General features: G+C 34.6%; 2 protein-coding genes across 3 annotated transcripts; one reads left to right on the top strand and one right to left on the bottom strand.

Annotated features, from left to right (window-relative positions):
* Positions 1–831: 831 nt before the first annotated feature.
* Positions 832–17971, top strand: LOC130826729 (calcium-transporting ATPase 9, plasma membrane-type-like). Of its 2 annotated transcripts, XM_057692293.1 has the most exons (33): positions 833–1830; positions 7924–8040; positions 8158–8197; positions 8303–8418; positions 8495–8626; positions 8729–8818; positions 9638–9707; positions 10312–10382; positions 10486–10569; positions 10657–10734; positions 10811–10882; positions 11140–11223; positions 11296–11378; positions 11463–11571; positions 11650–11705; positions 11806–11848; positions 12152–12235; positions 12413–12550; positions 12743–12808; positions 12896–12994; positions 13456–13566; positions 13732–13902; positions 13999–14058; positions 14167–14331; positions 14431–14547; positions 15106–15204; positions 15421–15558; positions 15737–15837; positions 16581–16626; positions 16715–16849; positions 16937–17044; positions 17149–17240; positions 17596–17971. In XM_057692293.1, exons 1-33 carry the CDS (start codon positions 1660–1662, stop codon positions 17699–17701), a joined length of 3252 nt encoding a protein of 1083 aa, XP_057548276.1. In that variant the 5' UTR covers positions 833–1659; the 3' UTR covers positions 17702–17971. The 2 variants fall into 2 exon arrangements, with proteins under 2 accessions (XP_057548277.1, XP_057548276.1); XM_057692294.1 differs by lacking the exon at positions 15106–15204 and having other exon boundaries at positions 832–1830.
* A 4-nt stretch (positions 17972–17975) lies between these two features.
* Positions 17976–23220, bottom strand: LOC130826730 (protein MANNAN SYNTHESIS-RELATED 1-like). Its single transcript, XM_057692295.1, has 6 exons — positions 22721–23220; positions 22341–22479; positions 21501–21571; positions 20785–20870; positions 19173–19752; positions 17976–18724 (listed from the first exon to the last, which is right to left on the bottom strand). Exons 1-6 carry the CDS (start codon positions 22910–22912, stop codon positions 18446–18448), a joined length of 1347 nt encoding a protein of 448 aa, XP_057548278.1. The 5' UTR covers positions 22913–23220; the 3' UTR covers positions 17976–18445.
* Positions 23221–26619: the final 3399 nt, after the last annotated feature.

The raw sequence follows: 26619 nt of genomic DNA, 5'->3' as shown, positions 1-26619 counted from the left end.
CTTTAGAAAAAAGACGGTCTCTCAAGACACTTAGTGTCCTTCCTTTAAAAACAACTCAAAACATAAATTTAGCTAACTCACCAAGATATACTATTAGCATATAGAAATGGTGATGGATCCAGAATCCTATTGGACTCGCCCTTTTTAATGGTCTGGTTCTTATTTTTTGAGACCTATTGGATCCGGGTTAGATCTGGATCTAAAAATTGATTAAGGGATCTGGGTCCGGATCTAGAGGTTTAGATCCAGACTCGGATCCGACCTCTAGACCCGAACCCTAAACCCACTCTTCAAACCCGGACTTGGACCCGAATAATAATTAATTAATGTGGTGGAAGATTTTTGGGTTTTGATTGTCTAATTGACTCTTAAACCCAACCAGAGGAGCATTGATGGAGTTTTGGAGGTCAATAGAATGAGGGATGTTCTTCCTACCTAGTTAAATATCATATAATAGTATAATAAACTTGGAAATTCAATTAAAAAGCATGACACTTGTGCTAAGTTTATCAACTAGATTCATATAGTTTATGCTTAATTTTTCTTCCATGCAAAACAAACATTGATATGTATTTATTTGTTTCTGCACCTTCAACTAGTTCGACTAGTTTTTGTTACTTATGCTGCGTTCTTTCTGATTTAGAATGTGTTAGGATTTGTTTGGATGAACATAGTTTTAGACCCATTAAAGATCCTAAATTCATCAAATTCGAAGGATCGGGATCTAGGTTTGAAAATTTTGGACTTTTAGGGTCTGATTTTGGATCTGGGTTTGATTGGACCTACTTTAGACTCGCCCTATAACCATCCCTAATAGCATATAGAGGTATGGAAGAGTTTTGGATCAGATACTTTAGATCACGTTTGTTCAATTAGGCTCATATGTGCACGTACACATATTGTTAATTTAATTTAGTTTTTATATATGGTCTATTTTAGGTCGAGCCGAGTATAATCATACTCAATTAGCCGGTGCTGTGTATACGTAAGTATCAACCAGAGGGACTACTTCAAGTCTTGTATGTCTTTCATGGCACTGGACCATTGCATGTCTTTCATGGCGCACTCAATTTCTATATACAGTATACTACAACAGTTAACTACTTTATTCGCAGTTTCGCACCGCACACTTCCAATTCCAATCACCCCTAATTTCAACCTCCAATCACGGAGATGACTTCAAAGATGGCACAGCTGTCGTACAAAAAATTTCCAGTAGCCTTCCAAAATATATTTCTTTTTGATAATTTACGTGAACATTTTATAGATTACAACTATTTTTAGATTATTCCCAACTCAAACATGGGTGATTTGTCCTATTTTTTCTCATAATCATACATTTTTGATGTTTCTCCTTTGTGGATTTTGATTTGACCCTTTTTTTTCATTTCCCTCATTTTTCTTTTTGAATCCACTCTCATTGTTTGGTTGATATTTCAATTGCAGAATATATAGTCATAATTTCTTATTGGTTTTAATTTTCGTTTTCGTTATTTTTAAGTAGGGGGTGGTGGCTCCGTACTAGTTTGTTTTCCCCCAAAACAAGACGGTGCCATTTCTCCTTAAATTTTTTTGGAGTTTTTGGGGGTTTTGTGTTAATTTGTGAATTTGAGAAAAAAACGCAACGAATTTGAGGAGATATACAAAGGATAATTGATAATGGCGGGTGCCCAAAAGGTAACTTCGAATAAGGAAGTTTCTCCGCCGGAATCTGCTGACGTCGAGGCTGCTCATCAACCCTATTATGAGGATGAGGAGGAGTTTGTGGATGATCCTTTTGATATCGCACATACTAAAAATGCTCCACATGAATCTCTCCGGCGTTGGAGGGTATGAACTTTCACTTTCTAATTTGATAATTATGCTCATCACACCTTTCGATTTGGTCAAGTCTGAGAGTAGAATTATACCAAACTAAAATGATTTGATTTGGAAAATTCCAGATCGGACCGGACCAGACAGTATTACGAAGCTGTAGTGTTTTTTATTTTTATATTTTTCCAAATTAATATATGTGTTTATTTAAATATTTGACATCTACAATAATTAGTCAACATGATTCAACTATATATTACTAAATAAAAATAACTACAAATATGTACGTAGCAATCTTTTTTTGGGTTTTCTCGTACTACGGTTTGCAATCTGATTTGGTCTAAGTAATAAAAAATCGAGACCAGAACGTAAACCATATTTTTTTGAAAAAAACCCAGACTAGACTAATTATGCATGGTTTTCTCGTACTAAAATTACGATTTGGTCCGATTTAATTTGCGGTTTAAACCAAACTTTGTTCAACACTAATTATGCATGGTTTATCATTTTAATATTGCTATTGTTTAATGGAGCTTTCGTGGTGATGATAAATGAGACTGATTTATTGATTTTTTTAGCCGACCTAAAATTATAGAATAATTTGCAAACTGCTATGAATATTCTTCAATATTTTAATGTAACTCCATCATTGTAACTCCACAAATGTTATTTATGCTATGAATATCCTTCAATATTTTAATGTAATTCTTAATTCTCATAATGTATTCTTATTTAGTATATTATAGAATAATTTGCAAACTGCAACCTTAAAGTTTAGAACTTTTGCAAATTACAGCCTCAATGTTTATTTTTTGCGTATGCGAATTACAGTCACCAAAGTATCAAAATTTACATCATTCAAGCCAAATCACATAATTCCGACCATTTTGGTGGTTAGAATTTTATGTTAAGTGGTCGGAATTTTGAGATTTGGCCTGAAAGCTATAAACCTTAATACTTTTGTAGTTATAATTCGCAAAAAATAAACACTTAGGCTGTAATTCTTAAAAGTCCTAAACTTGTTGTAATACGCAAATTATTCAATATTATATTATACTTAAGTAACAGTACAATTTTTATACAACTGTAATTAAGGAAGCCAGGAAGGTTTAATTGGAATCGAACAATTACACAAAATTGCGCGATTTCATAAATGATTGCGATTGATTTGCACGTTATTTCAAATCTTTGGGGTTTATTTCTTATATGTGCAGTTCAACGAACATATGTATGACTTATTTACTTTTTTGATTTTTTGATTTTTTGATTTTGTGCTTGTGTGCTGTTTGTTGTTTATTTGGATGTAATGTAATGTCACTAGTTTAGTGTTGGATTATTGGAATTTAGAATCAATATGGCCTATTGATGGATTTCATTATAAGGTGCACTTTAACAAGATATGGTATTAAAATGGTTTTTATGAAATAAAAAAATTGTTAATTTTTTGGGGGTACATATTAAATAATCATAACAAGTATGACAAAGACAAGTTTGTACACATGTAATTATGTGCTTGGCTGGTTCTAAGGAGGTTTAGAAGTACTATTTTTACAAGTAACTTGTCAAGATTGTTTGAGAGGCTCAGAAAAGACTCTTGTGAAAGACATTTCCAGGAGAAAATTTTCATACAATGAAGATAAACCTAGTACGAATATTTTGCAAAATATGACCTGATAATAACTGGGGGCGTTGAGTTGAATCATGAATGTTATGAAATTAAAGTTGCACCATTTTGGATTCGCAAATACTATGTATACAGTGGGGTACCTAGATAAAGAGGTCTCAAAATGTTCTTCCCTACTCTTATTTTGATGGAAGAGGTCAAGTTTATGCTGGAAAATGGCTATAGAAGCTCTTCTGTAGGCTATTTCGAACTGGATTTCGAGACATCCAGTCAATGAATCATATGACTCGTGATGCATCCAGTCAATGAACCATATGACCGTAATCGTGACCGCGACCGCGTTTTAACACCATGCCAAGAACTATGGGTCTCTTGTTGGAAAAGATCACAATTATAATACTAGCAGCGGAACTATAGAAGCTCTTCTGTAGGCTAACAAACTTCTCTAGAAAAACTAGAGGAAAAAAACTTTATAATGCACTCAAAACATATTTTCACTTTTTTATATATTCTTACAAAAATAATGTGTAGTATTTATACTAATCCTGTTACTAAAACATAAGTGGTAAAAGACATCTTTTACCTCAACCATCAACAACAGAGATAAAGAGAAAAACTATACTCTAATTTCTCTAGCACATTCGAGTATGCGTTTCTTATCCTAAGTTTCCTCTTATTCATTTATAAGTTTTTCTCCTCAATATAGGGGATATAACCAACAAATCTCCCCCTTCCGACTTATATTGAGTATCGAGAAAGTCCAGCTATATTTCTGTACACATCAAACTTTCCAATCGTAACAACTTTGGTCATCATATCTGAACCATTTTGGTATGTATGAATTTTATCCAAATACAACAACTTAGAGTGTAGAACATCTCTAATCTAGTGATAACGTACATCCACATGTTTGATCTGTGCATGAAATGTGGGATTCTTTGCAAGATGAATAGCACTCTGATTATCATAATACAAAATATATTTTTCTTGATTGACACCTAGCTCTTGTAGAAACCTCTTCATCCATAAGAGCTCTTTCCAAGCTTCAGTTTCAGCAATATACTAAAGCTTTAGTTATGGATAGTGCGTTAACAGCTCCCCTGAAAAAGTCATCATATAACCTGATACTGACTTTCATGAATCAACATCATTTGCCATGTCTGCATCTGTGTACCCATGTAACACAGGCCTTCCCGTTCCGAAACATAAGGACATCTTGGTTGTACCTCAAAGATATTTGAGAATCCATCAAACTGCTTCCCGCTGAATGAGCAAGATTAGGCTTGGTGTAAACCATAGCATACATCAAATTGTGGTCTGTAGATGCATAAGGAATTTTACTCATCTGCTCTCTTTCATTCTCACTTGTGGGGCATTGTTGAGAACGCAATTTGAAGTGACCTGCGAGTGGAGAGCTCACTGGTTTATCCTTGTGCATGTTGAACCTCTCGAGCAGCTTCTCTAAGTATCTTTCTTGTGCCATAACTTCTTGTTTTTCCTGGGAAATTTTATACCCAATATTTGCGTTGCCTGTCCCAAGTTCTTCATGGCAAAGAACTTGTTCATTGCCTTTTTCAAATTTGCGATCTTATTTCTATCTCAACCAATTATCAGCATATCATCAACATAGAGGAGTAAAATTATAAAATCTCCCTCTACAAACCTTTTGAAGAACACACAATGATCAGATTTTGTCCTTTGGTATTTATGATCCTTCATAAAAGATTCAAATTTTCGATGCCACTGTCGTGGAGCTTGCTTTAAGTCATATAAGCTCTTCTTCAAACGACATACCGTGTGCTCTTTTCCTTTAACCCGAAATCCCGCAGGTTGCTCCATGTATAATTCTTTTGCTAAATCACCATGTAGGAAGGTTGTTTTCACATCTAGTTGTTCAATCTCTAAGTCCATGCTTGGTGCAGTACCAAGAAAAACTCGTATTGACGACATTTTTACCATTGGTGAAAAGACTTCTTCAAAGTCAATACCTTTCTTCTGACTGAACCCCTTTACAACCAACCTTGCTTTGTATCTTGGTTGTGGATTATTTTCTTAAGTCTTCAATCTGAACACCCACCTGTTCTCGAGTGCTCGGCGACCCTTAGGTAACTCTACCAACTCAAATGTATGATTATCATGCATGACCTCACCTCATTTTGCATGGCTTCAATCCATTCTTCTTGATGGATATCTTTTAGAGCCTCTTGGTAAGATTCTGGCTTTCCCCTTTCAGTAAGTGTAACATAGTCACCAGTCACCACTTGCTAACCATGCTGGAGGTCTATGTTCTCTAACGGTCTGCCTTGTACCTGGTGATCGTGGTGACCTCCCTGTGCCATTTTGTTCATCTTCTTCATCAACATTATTATGAGGTTCATCTTCTTGGTGCACATCTTCCCTAAGAATATCAATTGCGTCTGGAGAAGGAACAAGAACCATGATTATAGGCAACTCTTCTTGGGATGCTGTTGATTTTCCAAATTTTCTTTATCTTCAGTAGTTTGATCTTCAAAGAAGACAACATCTTTGCTTCTAAAAATCTTTCTTTTAGTAGGACACCATTTCTTCTTTGATTTTTAACTGCCCCTTGATTTATCATGACTTTGGGAGCCTCTGCATGATGGTCTCCCCCTAGTTTTAGCAACATGCGCTTCACCTGAACTTCCAGAGGAAAATTCTTTTCTACAAGCTTATTCATTGAACAAGCTATCTTTCACCATATCAGTAGTGAGTTGACCATTTAGAACCGAATTGCTCAATGAGATAACAAGCGTTTCCTAGCTATTAGGCAATGAGCTAAGGAGTAATAAGGCTTGAGCTTCATCTTCTATGTTCATGCTAACATTTGCTAGTTGATTAACAATGCCTTGAAATTCATTCATATGTTCAGCCATGTTCTTTCCTTCTTTATATTGAAGACGAACCAATCTCCTTACCGATGTAGCTTTATTTAAGGTTGTCTTCCTCTCATACATTGATTGCAGCTTCTTTCATAACATGTAGGCATTAGCGTCGTTTGCTACGTGTTAAAAAATACTTTGATCAATGTGCTGTTGGATTAACCCAACTGCCTTACGATTCTCCAGCTTCCAAACATCTTCTGTTTTTGCTCTTGGCTTATTTCTTCCTCAATGGGCTTATACAAATCCCTACAGTAAAGGATGTCTTCCATTCGAGGCTTCCACGTTGAATAATTGTAGGATCTAAGTTTTATCATTCCTGAAAGGGTAACCGTAGAATCTTCCATTTTGTTATACACAACTTATATGAACTTGGCTCTGAAACCAATTTGTTGGAAGGGGGAGATTTGTTGGTTTGTATCCTCCTATATTGAGGAGAAAAACTTATAAATGAATAAGAGTAAACTTAGTATGAGAAACGCAAAATAGAATGTACTAGAGAAATTATAGGATAGTTTTCTCTTTATCTCTGTTGTTGATGGTTGAGGTAAAAGATATGTCTTTTACCACTTATGTTTTAGTAATAGGATTAGTATAAATATGCTACGCATTATTTTTGCAAGAATATATAAAAAAAGTGAAAATACATTTGAGTGCATTATAAAGTTTTTATCCTCTAGTTTTTCTAGAGAAGTTTGTTAGCCTATTTTTGTTTACACACAAATGGAAACATTTATTTCTGCTGCTAGTATTATACTTGTGATCTTTCGCAACATCTCTTGGGCGCAGTTGAGGTTTCATATTAGTGCTACGGTGATTATGGTGGCTAGAAGAGTTCTTGTGGTGTGCTGGGGCATGAAAAATGAAATTGTAGAAATGACCATCTTGGACGATGTTTGCTGAAGTGAATATCAGATTTTTCAGGCCATTTAGCAGTGCCATTGCAAGTGTAGCACTTTGGGAAACAAGATCTTTGTATTACACATTGCTTTGTTAAAGTTAAATAAGATCTTTATTATTATCTTATGAATAAAAGGCTGTTGATTTTTATTCATTGTGAATTGGTGGTTTAGTGTGAATTTTACTATCATAAACGCATCTTGGAGATTAATTATTTGTTAGGAAGGGCAATTGAGATTCTTAGATATTCAGCATTGATGTCTTATTATCTGTTAGAGTATATAACATATCCTGGGGCTTCAACCATAAGCTTAAGCTTTTGGTTGAGTTGGTTCCTTGACATTGTATCAGAAGCCAATGTGACAAAAGGTCACGGGTTCGAATCTCAACCACCCCTCATTCAAAGTGGAATATTGAGCACCATGTATGAGGAGAACATGTGTTGCATCCACACTTCTAGCCCAAAGGGCTCTCGTGTGAGGGGGCGTGTTAGAGTATATAACATATCCTGGGGCTTCAACCATAAGCTTAAGCTTTTGGTTGAGTTGGTTCCTTGACATTATCGTTTTCTAATGTTCTTGAAACTTATTTATGTCTTGATAATACACGTCATTCTTACTTTACGATGTTAATTACAAAAATTTCTTCCATACATTATTCTGATATGTATACCGCTCACTGCAGCAAGCAGCACTTGTGCTCAATGCTTCCCGTCGATTTCGCTACACCTTAGACTTAAATATGGGTGAAGATAAAGAGCAGAGGAGGAGAATGATAAGAGCACATGCACAAGTCGTGAGAGTAAGTTATAGAGACTTTCTTCATGTTTACGTAACCACTATTTTTCTTGCTTCCGTTCTTAAACAGATATTGATTCCTCAATCTAAATTTTTGTTTCTTTCGGTGATTCATTATTAGGCAGCAATGCTTTTTAAATTGGCTGGGGAACGCGATATTGGTATCACTCGATCTTATGCTTTGAGCTTTATATACAAATGGAACATTTTTATGTTATGTTTCCTTTGACAATTTCTTATTATGTTGATTTCGTGTTATGCACTAGGGTTAGACCCTTCAACGTCATCGCCAATAGAAACTAGTGATTTTGGAATTGGACTTGAACAACTTACTGCAATGACTAGGGATAATAATCTTTCAGCTCTTGAGCAATATGGGGGTGTAAGTAAATCTTTTATCAATTTCTACCCTTTGCTATCTATAATGTTAACTGGCTCCACATCATTGCACCTTTCAGGTTAAAGGACTAGAAGCTAAGCTTAGCACTAACTTAGAAACAGGAGTCCCTGGGGATGTGGATGATATTGTAAAGCGAAAGAATACTTTTGGATCAAATACATATCCTACCAAAAAAGGAAAGGGTTTCTTGGTAATTATATTGTCCACTGTTAATAATAAACAGTTTCAAAACTTCTCTTCATTTTTCAGTCTATAGAATGTTTTCTGATTAAATTAACTTCTTATTTTGCAGTCCTTTCTGTGGGAGTCGTGGCAAGACACGACTCTTATCATCTTGATCATAGCTGCAGTTTTTTCATTAGCATTAGGGATACATACTGAGGTATGTTAGGCATTTTCTTTATTTTGTTCTATTTCTTTTTAAACATCAACAGTCACAAACAAATCTCTTCCAATTTTTCCTATATGGAGTTGTTTCTTGTGAAAATAAAGTATATATTCATGTCTCTTGGAAATTGGAATGTCACTAGTTCTCTTAAGCATCCACAACTTTGAATACTATAATTGAGGGTGCAGTGCACTCTAAACCATGGATTTGATAGTTTTCTCATAGTAATTTAGGGGTCGGTTGATATAAATAGGCTGGGAAATGGGATTAAATAGAAACACTTGAGAAATGAAAACAGTAATGATAAGGATAGTTGATATTATTTGTTGGAAACACTTAAAAAATGAAATTGGTATCACTTGATAATATAGATGAAGAGGAGGGAAACACAATAAAAAAACAAAGAGAAAAAATGATCAATTGTCACCGGTGGTGGAGGAGAGGTAAGTGGTAACAAATGAAAGGTATTGGTTTCCTCTTGTAACAGAATCGATTATTGATATCAGGAAACAAACAACTGATAATGGATTTACTATCTTGATTCCGTTTCCAATCTTAATTTTTGGCAAACCAATAATGCTCTTATCGTTTCAAACTTCCCCTGTAATCAATCTTTTCTCAAGACTGACTGTTGCAGTCACTGGTAGTCGTAAGCATTTTGCATGATCTACGGATGAGGGTGAGGAGGGGGGATTTGAACCATGGGTTGACGGGGCTTTTAGTTTCCTGGTAGTCATTGATTGTGTTGATGCTTTCCCACTTATAGTCACTTTTTTCTCCAGTCTGTATCTTGACTACAAATTCTGAATGCAGGGTCTTGAGGAAGGTTGGTATGATGGAGGAAGCATTGTTTTTGCAGTGCTGCTTGTCATATATGTTACTGGTATGCTTGTTATCTTAAAACCATTTGTATTGAGGCTTTGGAAGATGCTATAGCTATAGTGTAAAGATGCTGACATTTTCCTTTTTTTTATATCAACCCATTCTTATTGAAAACAGCAACTCAAAATTGTATGACAGGAAAAGATTGACATTATTTAAAACTTAGAGGTTACAGATTATAACATATGGATACTTCTAGGATACGAATGTTTTTCCTCGATCATATGCTGATATTCTTTAAACTTAGATATTGACATTGATACAATTAATCAGTTAGGAGGTTTAGATACTTCTATTGATGGGATTTAAATTTTAAGTATCTCTATAATTTTGTAAATCTTAAAATATGGATCTTGAATAGCTCACAATCAAGAAGCACCCTTTCTACCGTACATAAAGAAATGAGAGTAGGGATGAATATTCATGATTCATTAGACTTCTAGGAAAATATGTTTGCAGATCCTTGACTTTTCTTTTTTGTTCAGTTCATCAGTATGGTTCATTTTTTTTTTTTCATTGCCGGTGCATTTTGATCTTTTTTTACCATTACTTCTGCTTGTGCAATAGACATGAGGAATATTAACCTTAATTTTCTTAATCAATAGCCACCAGTGATTATCGACAATCTCTTCAGTTTCAAAATTTGAATGCAGAGAAAAGGAATATACAACTAGAAGTGAGTAATTATAAAAACCAGTTCTTTATAGTATTCCTTGAACAGGGTTTTGGGATTTTTATACGGGTTTGTGCTAAATGATCACACAATATTGTTAATGCAGGTAATCAGAGGTGGCAGAAGGGAGAAGATCTCTATTTACGACATTGTTGTTGGTGATGTCGTGCCTCTTAAAATTGGAGACCAGGTGCACAGTTATTCTTCCCTTCACTTGCTACTTCCAGATTCCGGAATGAACAGGGGATAATAACTTTTACTTATCGTGTAAACCCAGGTCCCTGCTGATGGAATTTTCACATCTGGTCACTCCTTGGCAATTGATGAATCCAGCATGACTGGAGAAAGCAAGATTGTATGCTGTTCAGACCACTTCAATTAATCAGGCTTGTCAAAATTCATTTTTTTCAAGTATGTTTTGTTTTTTGCAGGTTCACAAGGATAAAAAATCACCCTTTCTTTTAGCTGGTTGTAAAGTGGCAGATGGTTTTGGAAATATGGTGGTACGTAAGTGTTCTTATTGTTTGATTGGTAGTACTGGTTCGTGTAACATAATTAGCCAGCTAATTTTTTTTTGAATTTGCAATTCGTTCTAATTGGTCCAAAATAGTCTAAAAGCAATCGTAATTTCATTTTTTATTCACTATTCACGAGGATATTTTCGAATCGTGTGACACTAGTATTGGTTTAACTTAAAAACATTTGTGTAGGATATGCTGATTCTTTGATTATGAGTATTAACTACTTCTACTGTTTTTAGGTAACCGGCGTTGGAATTAATACTGAGTGGGGATTACTGATGGCAAGTATCTCTGAGGACACCGGTGAAGAAACCCCTTTACAGGTTCCCTCTCCCCCTCTTTCCTCAAGCTTGGCGTTTGATATATACATTATTAATAACATGTATCTAAATTAGGTGCGATTAAATGGAGTGGCAACCTTCATTGGCATGGTTGGGCTCTCCGTTGCTCTAGCTGTGCTGGTGGTTCTGGTGGTGCGGTAAGTACATATCTTTTGAATCACTGTACTTTTCTGCAGGAACATTCTTCAACAGGAGTTATAACTTTATGGATATTCTTATAGCTATTTGACGGGTCACACTAAGGATCCTAATGGTCAAGTGCAATTCATCAGCGGAAAAACTAGCTTCAGTGAAATAATGGATGGACTTATAAAGATTTTCACCATTGCGGTATGATAGTTTCTTCTGTTGATCTCTAATAATTGTCGGTCGTAGCTCATGCTCTTGACCAATTGCTGCACATTTTAGGTCACTATCGTGGTTGTTGCAGTACCTGAAGGACTCCCCTTAGCTGTTACATTAACGTAAGACTAGAGTGGAGAATTTTTGCCCCTCTTCTTTGTAGTTCTGGAATCTGGATTTGTTGGTGTCTCATTGTCTTGTTTTTGATGATTTTCCCGACAGCCTAGCTTACTCGATGCGCAAAATGATGGCAGATAAAGCACTGGTATGTATAAATTGCATTTCTTTTCAATGCATCTTAAATTTGGAAATGACTACATGAGATATATAAGTCAGTTGTAAAATGTTTAAAACTGTTGAATGTGCGAGGGTAGCAATCAAATAGACCGCAGAAATTTCGGTCGTAGAATTATCTTATTAGATTCTGAAATCATAACAGTAATTCTGTGATGTATGTCGGCTTTTATTTTTCCGCTTTATAGATTTTCGGTTCTTTCTTTAACCTTTCGAAATTTCATCTAGATTTTCGGTTCTTTCTTTAACCTTTCGAACTTTCATCTTCATCCAGGTGCGGAGGCTTTCAGCTTGTGAAACTATGGGTTCTGCAACCACTATCTGTAGTGACAAAACTGGAACATTGACATTGAATCAGGTTAATATCGGTGCATTTTGGTCATTTATATATGAAAAATTGGTTAACAAACTTTGTCTTTCGCAACGAATGTGATTAAAAAAACCGTGAACTTCTCCTTGATGAATCAATTTAGAGGGGAAATGTGGAGAACAATCTGCTGTAAGTATTTTAAAACATGATGTTATCCTTTTGTAGATGACTGTGGTTGAGGCTTATGCTGGAAAAAAGAAAATGAGTCCTCCAAGCGATGCTGACCAGATGCATAAAAAGCAATCCACACTTGTAATTGAAGGTGTTGCAGTTAACACTACTGGTAGTGTTTTTGCCCCCAAGGTATTTCTTTCTTTTCCCTTTTATGTTTGGTTCTTGTTTTGACAAGTTCATATTATACTTCTATACTAGTGCGTAGTGGAGGTATGAAGTTCACTCAGTGTAGTCACCCAGTGTGTGTAGTTTTTGCATGAATCAGTGCCTTTCTTTGAATTTCTAAATCGATGTTAATTTAGATGTTTTGAGTTTTTATAGGATGGCGGTGAGGCGGAAGTTTCTGGTTCTCCTACTGAAAAGGCTATCTTGTCCTGGGGAGTCGAGGTATTCTTTGTCAATCTTGAAGTATACAATGGCTTTTTTCCTCAATATCTTTCTGAAGGTATTCTGTATGATTTTATAATTTCACAGCTAGGCATGAAGTTCGAATCTGTAAGATCAGAAGCCATTATTCTCCATGTTTGCCCTTTCAATTCAGAAAAAAAGCGAGGTGGAGTTGCACTGCAGCTGGTAATTGCCTGCCTGGACTCATCTTTTCTTTCAGCAAATTGACACTTTATACTAACTATATATGATCTTCCACTCAAGAAAGAATAAAGTGTCTTGGCTGTTATTGAGGGAAACAATCGATTGTAGTTGTTGGATGGTTTGACTAGTTGGACGCATGGATCGTTAAATAAGTTGTTTAAGCCACTAGTTATAGAAATGTTTGGTAAAAACTATTGCGTATTTGTTGGTTGTTTGTTTGAGAAAAAATACATTAAAAAGTGAAAAACCGTAACTTTTTTTTATTTTCGTTTAAGTCATTTTCAGTTGGCTTAAAAGCAATTTACCAAATACTTTTTAAGTTTGACCAATTAAACAACAAAAATTAAAGTCAGGCAAAAAGCCAGTTACCAAACACACCCTAAAGTCAGTAAATTGTTAGTTGCAATATACTAATCATATATTTAACTTAAACATTGTTGCAGTCAAACTCAGATGTTCATATTCACTGGAAAGGGGCTGCTGAGATGATTCTTGCTTCATGCACACAGTTTCTTGATGTGGATGGTTCAGTGAAATCTATTACTAGTGAAAAGGTCATAATTATTCCTGTAAATCTTATAGTACTAGATTACTTAGCTGAAATAACAGTCTACAACAGTAATATTACTTTTAAATTATGTACCAAAGAGTCACCTGAATAACTATCAACATAAGCATGCACTTCTGAGGTAATTAAAGGTTTATGAATTTATTTGCAGTCGTATTTCAGAGAAGTCATTGATGATATGGCAGCAAAAAGCCTCCGATGTGTTGCTTTTGCCTATAGACCCTATGAAAGAAACGATGTTCCAACCACCAACGAGGAGGAGTTGGCAAAATGGAATCTACCCGAGGAGGATCTGATTTTGGTGGCCATTGTTGGCATAAAGGTAAAAAATGAATATAGTACTTTAGTGCAGACATAACGACTTAAGAGCTCATTTTGTTTATGTACTTCTCTTAGCCTTGTCTACATGCTTATGTAGGATCCTTGTCGACCCGGTGTCGATGAAGCTGTGAGACTCTGTACAGCTGCTGGTGTAAAGGTACGACATTCCATGCATTTTTTTGTTTGATTATCTATCCAGAAACATGTAAAAAGACGCAATAATGTAAGATCAATCAAATATCACAAGTTAAATTTGCAATGACAGGTTCGTATGGTAACTGGAGATAACATTCAAACAGCAAAAGCAATTGCTGTCGAGTGTGGGATTCTTCCTCCGAAGGCGGATGCCACTGAGCCAACAGTTATTGAAGGGAAAGTATTCCGTGCACTTTCTGAGCAAGAAAGAGAGGAAGTCGCCAAGAAAATAACTGTACGTCTAACTTACAGAAAACAGATCCCTTGTTATCTTCACTGACTAGTCTGTTCTTCGTGATGTATATAATCTATTTTTTTACTTTGTTTTGTAAAGGTGATGGGTAGGTCATCTCCTAATGACAAACTGCTGCTTGTGCAAGCTTTACGCAAGGGAGGTGACGTTGTAGCAGTCACAGGAGATGGAACTAATGATGCTCCTGCACTTCATGAGGTCTTGCCCTGCTCCTAAAGCACATCGTTCTGTCTTCCTTAATTTCACACACTATCTATGTTGTAGTAGTCACAGGTAAAGCTGTTCGTGGGCAGGCTAATCACCAGGGTCAACCCACCCGGCTCGAAAAACGGGTGGGTTTGAACAATTTTGAATTTTTTAAATATATGGACAGGTAGCACACGCCCGCTAAGTTAAACGGGTGGGTAGCGGCAAAAAATAAGTAGTATTTTTTTAAGATTGTATTTCAAATTATCGGCCATGGCCATTTGTCCTCGGGCCCCGCCCGCTAAGAAAGAGGGTGGGTAGCGGCAAAAAAAAGTTCCACTAAGAAACAGGGAAGTATTGTACATTGATTTGTCTGTGCCTGTGTCGTCTGGTAGCGTGATTTCTTTTCTAAATCAAAGATTGAAGATGGCTTTCTTATTTTTTGACATGAAGTGATTCATCTCTCTGAAATACTTATATATGATGATATATGTGATGTCTTTGCTATATCATTCCATTTCCGTCTTAAAACTTTCCTCTTGTTTAATTTTCTACTACCTTGTACTTTAGGCAGATATTGGTCTTTCCATGGGCATTTCCGGAACTGAGGTTGCTAAAGAGAGCTCTGACATCATTATCTTGGATGATAATTTTGCTTCTGTTGTAAAGGTAGTATAAGATGTATATATTGAGCCTTTGTTTTGTACTGTGTTTATCATCCTCACCATCATACCCAATATCCCGCTCGTAAGCATGGTCTAGGTGAGAGAAAGTGACAGACAATACATACCCGTATTCCCTTCACAGGGTCGATTAGAGGAATGTGGTCGATTTTACCCCAAACAGTAAAAGCCCTACTTACATTTACTATCTATATGAATACAGGTTGTGCGCTGGGGACGTTCTGTGTATGCAAATATTCAGAAATTTATACAGTTTCAGCTCACAGTGAATGTAGCAGCTCTTGTTATTAACGTTGTCGCTGCTGTCTCCTCCGGCAATATTCCTCTAAATGCAGTACAGGTTCGTATAATACTTTTTTGTTCCTTTAAATTTGCAACATTATGCAAATTGAAGTTAAAAAAAATTAGTAAAAAAATGTAGTAAATTCACAGGGACGGAGGGAGTATGTGTTGATGCCCTCTTTTGTTGTATGAAATACCTTACTGATTCTAAAATGTTGCTATTTCTGGTGATTCAGCTGTTGTGGGTGAATCTCATCATGGATACTTTGGGAGCACTAGCACTAGCCACTGAACCACCGACTAACCAGCTTATGCGTAGAGCTCCAGTAGGCAGAAGGTTCTATTATGGACTTTAGATTCATAGATTGATTCTTATCATGATTCTTATATATATGTAACATATCTAAATCGACTTAAGCATCTTTTTGTTTAATTGATTCCTTAATATGATATTAAAAGTCTACATAATAGAAAGTTGTGGATTTGAATCTCATCAACCCTCATTTCAAATGAATATTTAGCGCCAAGTCTAAGGAGCTTAAGCTGATGGCTCGGGTCCGAAATATATTATAAATAGTGTATCCTATTACGGCCCATTTGGTAATTGGTACTAAATAGTGAAAATAGTGATGAAAAAAATTAGTGTAGTATTGGTATAAATATCTCTTGAAAAATTTAATAGTCATGTTTATTTTCCTTTAACAATCTAATTTTCTCACAAAATTCATTTTATTATATTACCATTTGAACATGTGGTATTAGGTGGTAATGGAAAATTGTGAACAAAAAAACTTTTTTATTTAACTTTCATTTTTAGGATAAGAAATGATACATATTATAAAAATTTACACTAGAAATCATTCATATTGCTATCAATTAGTATTTGTTAACTAAATGGGGTGTTGGAGATATAAAGAACAAAATGTTTTTTGAACCTAAATATCTCACAAACTCCTGCATCATTGTTTGCTATAGTAATATTTGACGATAGTGGACTCTTATCTATCTTAATGTTTCAAAGCATGATCCATAAACTTGAAAATGATTGCTGATTTTGATGATGTGTTTTTTTATGTTTAGGGAGCCTCTTGTTACTAACATCATGTGGAGGAATCTACTTGTACAGGTAATCGTTTTTTCTTTACATCGATCGATAATTTTAAAGAAATGTTGCATTAATCTGAAGTCATTTACGACATTTTTTTGTTCTACAGGCGGTATATCAAATCGCTATACTCCTTGTTTTCAACTTCGGTAGCACAAACTTTTCTCAATTAAAAGAAGGCGATTTAACGCACCAGAATAAGTTGAAGAATACATTGATTTTCAACGCATTTGTTCTGTGTCAAGTAAGCTGTACACTTCCTTTTCGTAAACAATCGAGATTACCTATTTTTACTTGCAGATTTGAATCTAAAGCGTACGTTTTTCTGCAGTTATTCAACGAGTTCAATGCTCGAAAGCCAGAGGAAATGAATGTTTTTAAAGGCGTAACGAGCAACCATCTTTTCATGGGAATAATTGGTATTACACTCTTACTCCAGGTGAGTTGTTCTGCCTCTCTTTGTTGCTGATTTCGTTTCGTTTTTCTTTGAAATCGACCAGTCACTTGACCGGATCGTTATAAGCTGTCTTTCACCTTCAACAGATAATAATCATCGAGTTTCTTGGGAAGTTCACATCAACTGTTCGACTGAACTGGAAACTTTGGCTACTTTCAATCTCCGTTGGTCTATTCAGGTTGGCGGTTTTCGTTTTGTGTACTCTTTGCGTCCCTTTGAATTTGCTATATGACATAAAAAAAACTCTCGCTTTGATTTGTGTTATGTAGCAAATTCAGAGGAACATAGGAGTATTTTTTATCATGTGTCCGATCAATTTCTTTGAGCGAACTCATCAACTTAACGAAGTTAAGATGTTAACTAGCTTTTTTTCTATGGTCGGTTTTTTCGAGTTGGTTCAGATCATCTTTGATTCAGATCAATCTTACTATTTTTCGTATGGTTGTGCAAACGCAAAAAAAATCCCTATTTTCTAGCAAGAACGAGGTTTGACATAACTAATGCTATTTCCGGTTTTCCCCCTTTTTCTGCAGTTGGCCTCTGGCCATAATCGGAAAGTTCATTCCAGTTCCAAAGATCCCGTTGTCCAAAATGCTAAGGAAACCATTCCAACGACGCAAAAATACCCGTAATGCATAAAACTACTCCGACAATTTCTTTTAACTTGCCATAGATTTTGGCTATTCGGGTCTAAGCTTTCGCCATGCGGGTGTTCCCTCGCTACGTAAAGTTATGTGATCATGTCGCGGAGGAAGATCAACTTAACTCATGCTTCAAAACCTACCATGTTGTTTTAGCACAATTTGTGCTGAATATTATTGATTTTTAAATCTAAAGAAACAATGCTGATGAAAAAATCAACTGTACATGCAATTTCAGCAGTATATGAAGAGTATTATTTGATTGGTATAGCTTTTCTTGTTCAAATTTTAGAAATTATATCATTTTTTTTACCAAATATTCCCCATTTTACATTGCACACTGGGAACAAAAAAAAAACTAGCATGTTGCAAAACACCCCTAAGCCACAAACTGAAACCAAACTAGCATTTCGGGAATTACTGTTAACAATGAGAAATATAGCTAAAACACAACTTAATACATATAATACAAGCTGTATCTCTAAAGATCGGGCGTTCATCGTGTATCGTTTCTCTTTGTTTTAAGGTTACCTAGAACGGGAATTTAAGTATAAAAAATCACTCAACCATAAATTCGTAACACAAACTGTTTCGACTCACTTGTCTATCGGAATTCTGAACACTATTGTAGAATGGTATTTGGCCGCATATTTTCTCGTCTTTGTCTTCTGAGAAACTATTAGCAGAAACATGAATAGGCCAAGTGGTTTTTCTTGGTGAGTCTTTGTCTTCTGAGAAACTATTAGCAGAAACATGAATAGGCCAAGTGGTTTTTCTTGGTGATGTAATGAGAAATGAAGTTATCCGGGGAAGCAGGAACCCCGGGTATATTTGATGGAACGAGAATTTCTGTTTTGCCAGAAGAAATCCTCTTCCCGGCAACATTGGCGTAGAACAAGCCAGAGATTGCTGGTACAAAAACATCGCTCTCAGAACAGATGTAGAAGTCAATAACCTCTTCAAGGGTCGGGGCTTCAGAATCAAGGAATTGGTCCTTTTTATCCATCGGCATTATTCCCTCCTGCAGTCATTGGCAATGATATAAGAACGTTAATACTTGTGCATCTAGACCTGTTTCAAATAGGGTCGTTCTCGATTTCAGTGGTTCGATCAGCCCAACAAGTCTGACAGTCGAGGGTTATTAGAAAATATTTTCCTTTCCCTAAAAATATTGCAAAAAAAGTTATATTGCAAAAAAAAAACTATAATAATAAACGACTAATTATAAACTCAAAATTAAAAATTAACTAGAAATATAATGGGTACCGACCAAAAAATAATGACACAGAACTGAAAATTCATAAATTTGGTGAATAGAGTTGATAACGGTTTGGTTTTTCGAGTCAGGTCAATTTCGAGTTGCGGTTGTTTACGGTCGAATTTCAGGTCGATTTCAGGTTGGATAAAAAAATGATTGCTCAATCAAATAAATATGTTGAAACAAAGGAACAGAGAAACATGAATAGTACCTTTGTGTATGTTTTGGGGAAGAGCTCTTTTAGGGCATCAAGAGAACTATCCCATCTCGATTGGGTCAAATATATAGTAGTATCCTTACCGAACCCAAGTTTTCTTAAAAACGAAGCAATTTCTCCGGCATCATAACAACTCTTAGATCCCGAATTCTCTTTATCTTTGCAGCCTTTCTTTTCTAAAACATCAACCCTCAAATCGACAGCTACAAAGCGACCATCTGACTTTCGGCTCAATGTTCTTAACCGCTCAATCATCGAGTCCACAACCCCACGTACTTCTGGTTGCAAATCTAATGTTCCGAACATTGCCATACACGCAACAGAGTCGATATCACTTTTTGCTTTAGATTTCTTCATATTTACCGAAGGAAAATAAGTAGCTAGCCTGATGTTTCCCTTTTCCCTATACACTGGCTCGATCTTTTCAGCAATGTGGTCTTTCGTGACACGATTTGGAACCTTTACTACTGCAATTTTTTTCATCGATATTTTTGAAGGGGGTTGCTTAACTACCGTGACCACACCATCGAGGCTACTTATAAATTTCTGCGCATCATAGACATCGTCGAACTCCCTGCGAAGTTCAATGAGGTCAATAAGAGAACAAAATATCAAAAAAGATAAATTTCTGCGGCTTTCGTATAATGTCCATCAAGTAATCAAATCATACATGAGTCTAAAAATGTATCACCCATCTTGCCACCTTCAACTCCATTCAGTTCGTAAAAATTAGATCCGATTCAATGTTCTTCCCGTTTATTCCCTATGTCGGTCTGTCGCATGGATTAGCAAAACTTAACAACCCCACAAATTTCTTAATATTTGCGCCATTATATGTTGTTACAATTCATGGGGACAAAGGGTGTATTCGTTAAGCAAGAAAGTGTTGCATAGCCTATAAGACATGACCATTCATTATAAAGCACTTTAACCTTGTAAATGGAGTTGCATAAATCACGAAACTTTGAAAGAGAACATTCAAGTCACACTAACAACGTCTTAGAGCTTAGTCCAATTTCCATATATCTTGTTTCCCACGTGTAATTCTAAAACAAACGAGGAAAACAGAACTAGTTCCGTTCCTGGCATTTTATGGACCCTAGGCAAACTGAATGAAATAAGCCTTCTCTAGGAGAGTTGAAACTGGACTTTAACAAGTGTTTGCAATAAACTGGACTTTGTGGACCCTAGGCAAACTGAATGAAATAAGCCTAATATTGCTAATTTATTGCCTAGTGAAGCAACAACATTATACTCTCCGTCTTAGCAGTTAGCATATACACTCCGTTTTTTCTTTAATTAATTAATAATCATAGATAAATTATCTATAATTTTTACAAAATTATTAGTAGAAATTCATTTTAAACTAGTAAAATCAGTGAATAAAAATAAACAATAGGAATACAGTAAAAATTAAACGGGCCGGGTTGTGCCGGGTTTGATCAAACCCGACATGGCCCATATATGCTAGAGCCCAACACGACCTGCATCCAGCCCATTGCACAGCCCTACAAAGGACTAAGGAACGGCCCTGAACAAAACTCAACATGTAACAAATAAATAGAACAACAGAAGACACTTTGTGTTACAAGATTTGATCACCAACCTCTTGTCTCCTAACTTGCTTCCCCGGATATCAGGGAGTACAAGAGTCGCACCAAGGTTTCTTGCCACTACCACCGCATCAGCAATCTGTGTAAAAAGGAATTTTACTGTTTAAAACTCAATCAAATATTGAGATTTACATAGCAAGAAAACTTTAACATGGACAAAAATGTCGGCACGCTGTGCTTAACTATAATAACAGTTCACAACTCTCAAATGTTCGGGAAATAGCTAGTCTAGATTTCTCAAGTAAGCACAAACCAAAGCAAATCATAAGAATTTCCCTTGTTTTCAAGTTGAACCAACAACTAAAAAATCAGAAAACTGTATTTCTTTAGGTGCGGAGATACATGCCTGGTAGATTCGGGAATTTGCAGATTCTTAACACAAACAAATAGAAAGTTGAGACCATAGGTCCAACCGACTTGCCAAAAAATGTTACTCGTCGTTCTCAACTGAATTTTTTTCTCTTTTACACACCTATATTAGCTGGCTTATTCAGCTAGAAAGCCAACAGAAACGGTCAACTTTTTTGGCTTGTCAAACAAGCCAATTAAAAAAGCCAACGGCCAATTCCCAATCACTCCAAAGTAATACATACCGTAAATAAAAACAAACAAATCACTTAAAAACTAATAAACAGATTTAATTGCAGCTTTCAAAGACTTGACCCTAGTCTAAACAAATAAAGGCAAGATATGGAATTTGATTAGTCACCTGTGAGACATGGTATTCTGGACCATCAGTCAATGAGAATGTAACATATCCATCGGATCGGTCTACTTCTTCTGCAATGTAGAAAATATGACAAGTTTAGAATAACAAGACATCATAGATAGAGCACTGATCATGTTGATCACGTTGGCTTGTAATACTATATTAAGTAACATACTCAACCAAAAGCCTAAACTCTTGGTTGTAGCCACGGATTTGCTATACGCTCTATCTATAGCTTATCCATAGCTTTGATATGGTATCAAAGAAACCAACTCATCCAAAAAATTAAGGTATAGCTCCATAATATATGATATAGTCTACATAGCTATCAATTATGACCACGTATGCCGTTCTAGACATTTTTTGGGCCCTAGGCAAACTGAATGAAATTGGCCCTCGTTATAGAAAGTCAATTCTGAACTTTAACGGGTGTTGGGCAAAATAACAAGAGACAAACCGAATATATTATAATTATCAATATAAATGCAGTTTAGGCATGTCATATGTTTCTTAATCGATAAAAGAACTAATCCTAAATTGTAAATATTTTATGTATCTACTTCATTAACCAATTTTTCAGATATTGGCCCTTTCAAGTTCTAGCCTTAGGCAAATGCCTATTTTGCCTAGGGTCAGGAAAGGCCCTGAATATCACATGATTCACGTATCTCTTGGCGGTGAATCCAAAAAAAAAAAGCAAATTATTGTTGGTTTTTGGTTATTTTGAGTAAATTTAAGCAATCGTAAATTTGCAAAGGCGAATTAGCTAGCGAATTGATCATAAACCAAAGACACCAATTTCAGAGGTCCACATATTGAATTAAAGATCAGAAAAGTTACCTAAACTTGGTTTACTCCAACAAGGTTTTAGCTCAGGAGCATCATCCCTCCATAAACCACTGCTATCAACTGAAACAGCAGTACTTTCTGCAAATTTGGATCCTTCAAATGGAGTTGTTTGAGATGATGACATCCTCACCTTTACCAACAAAAAATGCAATAATAAGATGTCAACAATCCAATTATTCTAGAAGAAATCATATTGAACAAACAGCAATTTAATGGTAGATTTCTAAAACCAAGAATACAAATAGTCCTGAAGTTCAATGCTGAAAACTATCAAATTTAACAAATAATTTACAGGAAAATCAGTTAATTTTCGTCAATAAAATAAAATTAATAAAACCCATGAAGAAGAAATCGTAAAAGAGAAAACCCACCTGAGAATGAGAACTAAAATGGTCTCTTTTGATCATATGAGCAAGCATAACAAACATAGTGACAGTAAGAAACCCAGCAAGAATTTGTCTTGGATCCACCATTATACTAGAGATCCAATTTCCGAAAACAAAAACCCAATTGGAAGAATACTTCTTTTTATCATTAGGATCATCTCTCTCAGATCTCTGCATTTTCTAAAGATTTAAACTTTAAATGGAAACAAAAAACCCAGAAAAAATGAACAGAATGTGGGTTGGAAATCTGAATTCTCAGGAGAAAAAGATTGAAATTTAATGAAATAATGATTGGTTGGAAGATTGGTTTTGAGATAAATGTAGTAGTAGTGATGAAAATTGGTAAGGGAATGAGAGAGAATGGTGGAGAAGTTGAGTTGAGTAAGAGCAGGTGGGAGTAGATTAGCAGAAAGAAGAGGAAATGTAATGCTCAAATCAAGTGAGTAGGCCTTAGTTACCACCGACACCTCAACTACAACTTGCTTGGATAGTTGGATACTTTCTCCAATAATTTATAGGATTTCCTGCCTCCCGCAGTTGTTCATTCGGATCATCGGGTCAATTTCGGATTAAAATCACGTATTGTGTCTATTTTAAATTCATTTTGAAGTCGGTTTGTCGGATTCAGTTCTAAGGTCGGGTAAAAATCGAATCTTCGGGTCTATTTTAAATATCTCTGCTTTTTTCATCCTCAAATTTGTTTAAGAATCTTGACTTATCTCAATTTGAAAGCAAGTGTTATTTTTCAAAAAAACGTTTTGAGTTATATTATTATGTAGCCTTTTTCTTTTCTCGACTGACATTGTATCAAAAAAAATCTTCTTTAATTAACCTATCAAAATGCGATTAAATGGGTCTTCAATTCAGTCATTTTCAAATCAAAACATTACTAAGTCGGATTATTTTCAAATTAAATTGTATTGAATAAGAGTAGAGCTTAAGTTCGCTTAGTGATCGTTATAATTTTTACAATGTAATTATATATTAGAAGTAATTTTTTGTTATAGAAGATGGTTTCATTAATGTACCAATTTTAAAAGTTTCGACAAATAATATCGAGTTAAAAAATTAAAAAAAAAATTAGAAATGTGGATATGGGACTAAAATATAGATAAAATTGGAAAAATGGGTCAAAATGATTAGTTTTAAGTTACCGTCGAGTTTGACCTAAAATTTTCGATATCTTTTATGACACACTAATTTCTAATTAGATTTAAGGACGTTGAAAAAGTAACATGTTTAGTCCTTAAATTTTTGTTTTTTCATTTCTATTCAATGGAAATGTTTGGTTTTGATTTCCTTCCTTAACTTTAGGACTTTTACTTCCTAATTGACTTAAATCGACTTTTACTTTCTAATTGACTTAAATCAACTAGTTGAGGTATTTTCAGCTAATTGGTAGTATTAGCTGGTTCATTGAGTCAAACAAGCTAAAAATAGTGTTTGGTAAAAGAGCTTGTTGAGAGAACTGATTGTTACAAATCAGCTAAAACGTAACATGCTTAAAAGTTGAGCATGTTATATTAGATGATTGCAAAGCTTTTGTGAATTGACCAAATTATCCCTTCATTTTTCTTCTTTTTACCACCCTCTCATAACCTAATCTCATATTCCTGTTTTGTTCACTTATTTTTTCATTTAATTTTAGATGTATAACAATTCTTAAACAATTATGTACTTAAATTTATTTTTAATTTTACTTATTTGAATATGAACAATTATGTGCTTTAAATTAATTTTTAATTTTACTTGTTTAAATATAATTAGAGATATTTTTATGCAATTTATATTTAGATATATAACTATAACATAATTTTAACTAAGAAATAAAATTTATAATTTATAATTAATATTTATCAATTATTTATTAAAAGTACTTTTAAACAAATTACTTAATAATAAATTTATCATGCCCTTATATGTCTTTTTACATTAATCAGCTTTCAGTTATCAACTAAATTTTACCAAACACTCTTAAATAATCAGCTATTTAAACCAGCTAATCAAATCAGTAATTAAAATCAGCTACCCTAATTAACTACGAGATTCCAGCTGTTTGGCAAACAAGCTATTATTGGCACAATCACGCCTATTTAATTGAAGTATATACAACGCTAGTGCTGATTGAACAATCTCAAGTGATTTGGAGTATTAAATGAAGTCTTTCTATTTTTGACGTCATCTCATTTTGATTGATTAATGTTTTTATTATATCCAGAATCTAGGAGTAATTCACAATACATTTCATGATAATTTAAGAATGGATGAGTAAGAGCTTGTGGTCTTTTACCCTTTTCAACTAAAATGTGATCATTTAATTTGAATATTATTTTCACTATCCTTTTTATATTTTTCTTTAGTATATTTTTCTTTATTCTAATCTAGTGTGGATTTATTTCGGTTCGGTGTTACAGCAAATTAAATTAGATTTAATTTTTGATCGGGTCAAATTATGTTCATGCATGGCTATATTAGATTATGATTAAGTCCAATCAATATACTTTAGGTAAAATCGATACCGTTAGACTTTAGATCGAATCATCATTTTATTTCGAATTAACTTTAAATCGATACGGTTAGGCGACCACAAGCTTTCCTTTTGTGAAATTTTCCCCCACAAAGGTACTTGAGTTATAATACCGGAAATTCACGACGAGTTTCAATCAATCACATCAACCGATTAGTACGAACTGATTGAACTAAATGATTATGTATTTTGTAAAGATTAAAATCAAAAAAACAATAAAAGAGTTAATTACTCTCTTCTATGTTTCAAGAGATTGAGAGAAAGATGACAGAAATTGAAATTTCAAAAATATAAAATGTCTTCCATGTACTCACTCTTATTTATAGAGTTGAAGTGACATATGGATTCATCCAAACCCATACATCAATGATAACTGATGATTATCAGTTAATTATGATGTAAAACATTCGTTCAAACACAACACTTTACTCCATGAAACAAAGTTTTGTTTCACGAACAAACATTTTGTTTTTATGTGCTCGAACGAGCATAATAAGTGCTTGAACGAGCATGACCCAAAACAGGTTCCAGAAACTTTCTGACGTGAAATTTCTTAAGTGCTCGTTTCGAACGAGCAAATGCCAAAAACATCAAACAGAAGATTTCAAAGCAATCTGCCCGACAAACGAGCTAGTGCTTAAACGAGCAAAGGAGTCTTCAATTAAGTGGGTCTTCGATTCGGCCATCCGAGCACCCTTGTTTTGGTTACGTTGTTATATTCTTGCTTAGTCTATGCCTTAGTACATGTCTTAAGCCTTTGGATATATCCTATATGCTCTAAATACTCAACAAACATTAGATTGAATTTGAGTCGATTATAAATCGCTATATTTTGGTTCAATTTGTAGGTCAAATACAAGTCGATATTGATTAAGTATGCGAGTTATGACTTTTTTTAAGGCTTGAATAGTATTTATAGTGAAATATTTCTTTTATAAAATAAACTAAATTAAACAATATAAAAACAAAATACATATAGCTAAATATAAATCTCTAATTTTTTTCACAAATTATATAGACCATGAAAAGCATTATTATTTTATATCCTTGGATCTCTAAACTTTGTTTTAATCATTGACCAAGTCCATTTGAGAGGATATGGTATGGAGTGTGGACACTTGGGTAGTGGCTCTTAGTTACCCCACCAAACAGGTGACAACAACAGTACACATTTACCCTTTTTTTTTACATGTAATATTGCTTTTTTACGTATTTTAATGTATAAATTTAATTGTTAATATATTTAATTATATATATTAAAAAATTAAGAAATTTAGAAATTAATAAATATTGAATTAAAAAGATTTAAATAGATCTCATAATATATTTTAACTTATGGATCACTAACAATATGAAA

This window comes from Amaranthus tricolor, chromosome 11 (assembly GCF_026212465.1).
Source record: "Amaranthus tricolor cultivar Red isolate AtriRed21 chromosome 11, ASM2621246v1, whole genome shotgun sequence".
Lineage (NCBI taxonomy): Eukaryota > Viridiplantae > Streptophyta > Magnoliopsida > Caryophyllales > Amaranthaceae > Amaranthus > Amaranthus tricolor.
Note: the sequence above shows the minus strand (reverse complement) of the source record. Positions and strands in the feature narration are given on the sequence as shown.

Coding starts and splice junctions, on each gene's coding strand:
- LOC130826729 (XM_057692293.1), top strand. CDS start 1,660: ATGGCGGGTGCCCAAAAGGTAACTTCGAATAAGGAAGTTTCTCCGCCG. Junction 8,041..8,157: donor CACATGCACAAGTCGTGAGA/GTAAGTTATAGA, acceptor ATTCATTATTAG/GCAGCAATGCTTTTTAAATT. Junction 8,627..8,728: donor AAAAAGGAAAGGGTTTCTTG/GTAATTATATTG, acceptor CTTATTTTGCAG/TCCTTTCTGTGGGAGTCGTG.
- LOC130826730 (XM_057692295.1), bottom strand. CDS start 22,912: ATGCAGAGATCTGAGAGAGATGATCCTAATGATAAAAAGAAGTATTCT. Junction 21,572..22,340: donor TTGGAGTAAACCAAGTTTAG/GTAACTTTTCTG, acceptor TCTACATTGCAG/AAGAAGTAGACCGATCCGAT. Junction 19,753..20,784: donor AGCAAGTTAGGAGACAAGAG/GTTGGTGATCAA, acceptor TGAACTTCGCAG/GGAGTTCGACGATGTCTATG.